Source organism: Ictalurus furcatus, chromosome 7, assembly GCF_023375685.1.
Source record: "Ictalurus furcatus strain D&B chromosome 7, Billie_1.0, whole genome shotgun sequence".
Lineage (NCBI taxonomy): Eukaryota > Metazoa > Chordata > Actinopteri > Siluriformes > Ictaluridae > Ictalurus > Ictalurus furcatus.
In genome coordinates, this window is record NC_071261.1 from 11,087,518 (window position 1) to 11,095,125 (window position 7,608).

The 7,608-nt window shown below is 37.1% G+C and overlaps 1 protein-coding gene across 1 annotated transcript; it reads right to left on the minus strand.

Annotated features, from left to right (window-relative positions):
- Positions 1 to 3,074: 3,074 nt before the first annotated feature.
- rgs13 (regulator of G protein signaling 13) lies at positions 3,075 to 7,076 on the minus strand. The gene is made up of 5 exons (XM_053628349.1): positions 6,919 to 7,076; positions 6,775 to 6,834; positions 6,618 to 6,679; positions 6,252 to 6,418; positions 3,075 to 6,059 (listed from the first exon to the last, which is right to left on the minus strand). The coding sequence occupies exons 1-5, from the start codon at positions 6,987 to 6,989 to the stop codon at positions 5,889 to 5,891; spliced, it is 531 nt and encodes a 176-aa protein (XP_053484324.1). The 5' UTR covers positions 6,990 to 7,076; the 3' UTR covers positions 3,075 to 5,888.
- Positions 7,077 to 7,608: the final 532 nt, after the last annotated feature.

The following is a 7,608-nucleotide window of genomic DNA, read 5'->3' on the forward strand; positions in this document are numbered from 1 at the left end:
ATAAAGCAGAGAAGATTTTGACTAAATAGTAATAAACACTTATGTTAACGCTTTTTATGTTAAAGATTTTTGTCAAATGATTATGAATTGATGCATAATCTCCTCTTGAGAGGTCACATTTTAATCCTTTAAATGTAAGTACAAGTAAAGGCTCGCTCCATCTAATACCTTGTACCTTGTTATCCCAGTGTACATACTCTCTGTGCTGGCATTTTCATTTAATACCATGATCGAGTCATGGATGCTTACTAAAGACTCATTTTACATAAGAAGGATACTTCATCCAGTAGCGGTTAATTCAAAGCAACAGTTTACAGTCAAGTGTAAAAATTTGCATGCACAAAGGACAAAGTGAAGCAGACAAATTATTTTTTTTTATACCAACAACAGCGTGTTAGCTTTCAGAGACCTTCATTTAATATCACAAGTAATGTACATGCCCGAAGAGTATATTAAGATGTTTAATAATGAAAACGAAGAATCAAGATGATATTCAACCGGTTCTGTTAGATGTCTTATACTGCCTTCATGGGGGATGCAAACTCCTGCACTCATTTCTAAACTTTGAAATCCATGCCTTTTAAAAAAAAATTTTTAAAGGGTGCTGTTTCTTCTATCTGTAGTGTTAGCCTGTTACACCACTTCAGCCGGCTGTTCTTAGGTATCTTAATCATTTCCGACTAAGAAACACTAAAACTCTGAGATTCACTGGAATTTCCAACCTGGTACCAGGTTTGTTTAGCAGTTCTAGCTTATCTGACATGTCATTAAACAACAGACCAGAGCATGATGAGATTACTGAATAAGGAAATTGGAAATACAACTGTAAAAAACCATTCAGGCGTGTTTTATAATCTCTCCTGTCTTGTACAAGGACTAGGAGGAAACAAGTGAAACTCCACAAATGTGCATTTTCTGCACTTCTGCATTAGTACAGTAGTGGGTACCTTGTTATCAGATTTAACCTGTCATGGATTCCCTTTTTGTGTCACGCTTCCAATGATGACAGATGTCACATTCTCTTGTCTGTTTTGGTTCTGCATTGGTTCCTTGCCCTATTGTGTTCGTTTGTTCTGTGTTTAGTCCTTGATTAGTTTGTTTATTTATACCTAGTTGGGTCTTCGCAAAGTCTTAGCACACTTTTTGTCTAAGCCATGTTTCCCAAGTGCCTTGATTCATGGTGTCTTGATTTTTGACTCTCGTGTGTTCTCCTGATTATGATTTGTTGGATTTGCTGTCAGAGTTTTTGCACCTCTGTCCTCTTTCATCTTCTCGCATGTTACAGAACCAGCCTGAAACTTTTAAATGAATGAATGATAAGTGAAAGAATTCACATGATGCCACTGTACAAGCAAACGAGAAACAGCCTTGTGGTATTTTGACGTAATACCTAGTAATGGGTAAGGTTGAGAACCAAGATTTCCACTAGTGAATGAATAACGTTTTGCCTGAACTGAGTTTCCTAAAACCATATAGTGCAAAAAGTCTATAATATTGCCTACAGCTAGTTGATCTATCCTGGCCAATCTGGCCTTAAGTCTCTATTACCTCTGTTAGCTATGATTTGGATAGCTGCCATGTATTTAAAAGATTATTTAATGGGAATACAGTCTGTTAATCAGCCATGATTAGAAATTAAACTGTTCAAACAGAGAGAATTGTTATGGGGTCTGTTTGATAAGTGGGTTTTTCTGTTGATAAAATTGTATTAGTTAACCATAGTGTCTATGGTTCTAATTTCGTAAGCCTTGCTAGTTATGTTTTGTTAATAAACACGGCCATGAACCAGAAGCAGTCAATTTGACTGATATGACAGATGTGAATGTGGAAACCCAGTCAGATTGCATCTTAGATGCTGCGCTCGTGGCCAAAAAAGCGTGCAAAGATAAACCACCCACGGGCCCGCAGAGCACCTGAGGCTGTGACCTTGAGGCTGATACCTTTCTAGACAATGATTTTAGCGTTTTAGTCTCAAGTGAAATTTGTGTTTGTGCATGCCTGAGATGTTTGAGGTCATCCAAGATAACCACAGTATTCATCCTGAAAGTATGATGACTGTGTGACTAACATTCAGTCAAAAGAATGATCCAGAACTGAAAGTTCGCACGTAAATTTGATGTGTCATTGCTTCCCGGTAACTTCCGTTTGCCTTTTTTAAAAAAAAGTTGGTGTGACTTCATCAACAGGTTCTTTCAGCAGTCAAACCTCAATGATTCTTGAGCTGAATTGGAGCCTGGAACTTGCCATTTTTCAAAATTACCGCAGATTTGGGCCGAGATGTGTCATTTGACGTTATCACAACGCTCATTCAGCCAAAGCCCTCTTCGATTCTCGTGCGTCGAACATGAGAACAGCTAAAAGGCCTTATTTACCAAGAACCATCACTGTCAAAGACCATGCAAAACAATTTTGTGCAATTGAAATTTTGCTAATTCAAGTAGTTTTCCTCAAAAAAACTCCAAGTCGCATCACAAATTTTGGACAAAGCCGCAGCAAAATCAAGCATTTTTGGCCGCAACAATCACAAAAAAAACGTAACGATGGGGTGGTGTGATATGTCTCTAGATACTGTTAACACCCCAAAGTTGATTATTTTACTTCACTTAATTAATTAAAGGATGACGACATGGTACATTTTATTCATTTATAGTAATATTTAATGTTGTGGAATGTCCATAGAACAAGTTATTTCCTTGTTCCATGGACATAATCACAATGTCACAATGTGACATTCACAATCATGTGAAATGATTGACCTAGAAACAGTCGTTCCCTCACTTTTCTCTCTCTTGGAGTTAAAAATGCATCTTCTCATGTTACTAATAAACCGCAAAATGCAATCTCCACTGTCTTGAAGACTTTCCCTTGAATTTTCCAAAGCACGAACATTTAAGATTCCTTGCAAAAATGTTAAATAAACGTCTCCTCACTGGGAGTTTCACAATATCAATGATTATATGTTTTTCTTTGCTAAACAACATGCTGTTAAATTTGCTTATTATTAGTCTTAGGTTCTGTGGAGGTGCAGCTAAAGAACATTTTTAATCAAAACCTTCTGACCAATCGTAATTGAGAATTCAACACTGCTGTGGTATAAAACAAGTTAAGAACTTTTTATTGTCTCTTTGCTCTTCAAGTTGGTTTTTAGAGACAGTGCTTGAGAGTTCCACCGCGCTTGAATGATGTATTTCCATGGAACCATTCAGATTCTGATGAAAGATTATATTACCATAACTGCTATGAATACATGTTTTTGTTTACAATTTGACACTTTGAGATTATATCACCATGATTATGTACCCCATCAAAGCTTTGCCTGTGTTTGTGCACTATATAATCTATATAAAAGACAAAGAAGGAGTGGTAGCAGTTGATTCTCTGAGAGCCGATAAATTTCGCAAATAGCTCCCATTTATTGTTTCTCCTATACTGTATCTACGCCATCATCTACCCATTTTGTTACAGTCAAATCTGTTGTTTGGAGCAGGTGCATGAGAGTGAAATGTTTAAGGTCCTCATGCTGCATCTTTTAAATGCATAATAGACAAAACAAGCCACATGAGATCATAACAGGAACCCTTTTCACAAAACATGGCCTGTTTTAGGTCATAATACATTCTCATTCTGGAAAAGCCCAGTCTTTGTAGCCCTACGCAGAAGTGACATGATTATAGAGTGCTATAAATGCTAAGATCATTTAATGTTCTGAAGTTTTTGAGTTCTCCTGCATATCTACAGACATGGTGCAAATGTTCAGATGTTCCCATGACTCTGAATAAGTGGAAATAAAATTCTACTACAGATTCTAATTAAATTTTGTTATCATAAACGACTACATCAGTGTTTATCTATCCTACAGCCCCACGATAAAAGATTAGATCTTGCTAATATTTCAGATGAAGATTGCTTGATGTTTAAGTCCACACTTTTCAATTATAAAAATGGTGCTGTTTTATCAGATTATCAAAAATGCCCTCGGAACCTAAATACAGAACACGTCATTCATGTCACAAAACCTTTCTTTATGTTTTAGTTCCTGTATGCAGCTTGATGTACCTCTGGTTTCACCTTGAAATCTTTTAATTCCCTTAAACATAAGGAACATGACCTGTGTAGGCGTATGTTTAATTTACCCCATAGTTGCCATCACCTGACTGAAGCGCATGACGACCAAGCTAACAGGGAAGTTGTGACTAAAACGCTCTTGTTATCCTGTGATGTGGTGTCAAACTTTCAGTTACTTGGTTAAGAAAATTTAGGGGATATCCAAGATCTACAGTAGCATTTTTGGGTCATGCATTATCAGTGCAAAATCAAACTAGCAGGGAAAACGAATAATAATAAAAAAAAAAACAACGTACATAATAGCATTTGACAACTGAGGACAAGAATGTTTTTATTTGTATATATTCAATATGTCTTAGTATGAGTTAGAGAAGTCTTCATATATCTATATATTTATATATTGGGGAAATTCATCCAGTGAAATACCCAAATAAATGTCCATAATGGAATCATAATTTAAAACAATGAACTAAAATGTTTAAACACTACAAAAAATTTACATCTTCTACACTAAATAATATCTTAAGCACTCTAAGTGGTTTACTGGATGTAGGCCATTTTGTTATGAGACAAGTCCTTTCAATTGTCCTTCTGTGGAGACTGAAATCCAGCATTAACCAGTAAAAAAAAAGTGTCCATAATGGAGTCATAATTTAAAACAATGAACAAAAATATATGTATATACAATATATAAAAGTAATTCCTTTTAAAACATGTATGTATATACACAAGTCATACCTTTTGCACCATTGATATAAGTTATTTCTACAATTCTATAAGGGAGCTACTGAATGTCATTGACCTGTCTTGTTTGCATATACATGTGGAGTTTGACCTCCTTTCGACTGTCCTTCTGTCTGGAGATCCCAAAAACATTTTAAATTCCAGTACTAACTACTAATAAAAAAGGCAACTTAGTCCAATGAACTACTGGTACATCTATCTAGAGCTGTGCCCATGCTTCTCTTTCAATTTTGGTAGAAAAGGAAATCATTATCTCGCCACAATTATGCTGTCATGTGAAACATAAAACGTTGCTCAAAACATTGAAACGTTATCTGCTTGTTGTGGACTTAGAATGCACAAGGTGATGTGAACACTAGTGGACAATTTAATTCCGTTATAACCAAAGATGGCTGACCACAAACTTCTGGCAGTGTCTGAAAGTTTTGATCGATCTCCATGTAAGCGTTGCTACGATGCTCATCTAAAAGTCACCAATAGGAGAATGTGGTCACTTTCTCCATGACCCAGATCACACTGATTGATGACATAAGCAGAACATAATAACATTATCTTTATCATAATAATCTCCCATGCGTTATCGCGTAATCTGTTATAGAATTTGGCCCAGATATTGCTCACATCATCATGTACTGTGCGACAAGTAATAAGCTCAAAAGATTGCTGAAATTTCACAGTGTACTCATTTATGATGCATTGTATCAGTGGAAGTGGTATACAAAGATAACCATGGGGACTTTCCTCATCTTACAAAAAGTACCAACCAACTCATGAACTTTGCCGTTGTAGTTCCTATGACAGTCCATTTAGCTTTTTGGGCATGTACCTCGTCCACTTATGTAGTGTAGCAGAACAGCAAGGCAGCAGGGAAACAGATGTAGGTAGATGAGGCCAGTCCAAAAGCAGAAGTGACCAGTGTCAGAGTTCTGAGCATCCATATCAGTCCAGCTGTCCAAGCCCAGGGTCAAGGCCAACCCTTGCCATCGTCCTTATCGAACTCTTCTGCCGTAGCCCTTAAAGAAGAGCCACCAGGTTATCCAGGTCTCTTTTCCCGAGTCGCATCCATCACATCTTAATCCTTATGCGACTGATTCCAGAAGGGTTCTGTAGAAGTCAGAACGGAGGAACCTGGGGTACGAGTCCTTTTCCATAAGGCTAAAGACGATCTTCTGGGCCTCGTCAAAGCAATACCTTGTTGGGGTCTGCACATTCTGTTTGATGTGCTCCCGGGTTTTATGGTCAATGTTGATCTGTGGGACATTATGAAAAACAACATAAGTCATCTTTATTACAAAGACACTTGGCATAACGCTTTTCCAAACGCTACATGGATTTTTAGCTTCATCAGTTAAATGGTTTTGCAATTATCTGTAGCTATTCAACATTCTTGAACGTTGATAACATGAAGATAGTCACTTTATTTATTTTATTTTATTTTTTACCTCTTTTGGAGCTTCAGCCTGGATGTAGCGTTCGAATATCTTCTTGGCTCTGGAGCTTAGCCTAGAGGTGCACTTGATTTTCTTGAAGTCCTCACAGATCATCCAGAATTCAATGTTCTCATCACTGAACTCAGACTTGAGAAAGGCCTGGAAAGTTGTTTTACCAGCTGCAGGACACAAAAGCATAAGGGTCACTCATTTAGCATTTGTCTTATTTGTCTGCCTTCATGACTGTTTGTATCTCTACAACCACTATGCAATGAAGGTCTAATGATCATAATTACTGATAGATGACTATCCATCAAAGATGAAGGCATGCAATAATCATTTATTATAAAAGTTGTACTGTGCAGTTATGCTACTTACATTTTGATCTAAGAAGAGTTTCTAGAGATTGTGACCATTGCTGGCTCTCCACAGGTTTATGTCTGATTGGAAGGAAGAATATTAATACCACGTAATATAAACAGCTGGTGTACACAGGCAAAATCTCATAAAAATAAAAAGCAAAAATTACACTCACTTCTCTGACATTTGGCTTCTCAGGATCTTGCGCTGAAGCCGCCACTTAAAGTCATTCCTCCTGTAATGAGAAAAAGAGTTTCATGTATATGTTCATAGTTTTCATTAAACAAAGCACCAAAAATATATAAATAATTAAACTCACTGAGATTGTGATGGCCTCTCTTCCTTGGTCATATTGTCCAGTTCGTTTGTGGTTCGTGGCAAGCTTGGCATTTTTCTCTCTGATGATTTTTTAGCACTTAGGTGTGTTTGTGTTTAGCGCTACCGTTCGTTGGTTACAGCAGGAACTGAAAGTGAGATTCTACACAACAGTTTTTATACATGACCAAGATTCGGCACGTCATCAAGTCAGACGTGACTAAACCACAGAAAGCAAGAGGAAGTTTGAACTGACGCTCGTTGGCTGCTCAGGACCTGGTGTATCTGCTGCAGACGTTGTTTCTCTCTTTGACATGTACAGATGCAAATCCGCCAGTGGAAACTTCAGCAGCCGATAAGCAAATGCTGACTTTTACCTCAAAGCTTTTCAGTGAGCTCTTTGTCTGCGTTAGCAGAGCACAACAAGGAGTGCTTCCACAGGCCTAAACCTAATTATAATTGTGTATTTTTAGCTGGTATTTGACTAGACAATGCTTGTTAATATGTAAACATCATTTTGAAAGTTTACGCTCATCAGCAAAACATACATTCAGAAATATTCTTGCTTATTGTGAAAGTTTCCATTCCATCTCATGATGTTTTACACCTGCTTTGAGTCAAGTGCCCTAGTGTGTTTTATGTATAAATTAATTGTAAACAAAGATCTTTGAGAAAGGAATGGTATCTGTACTAT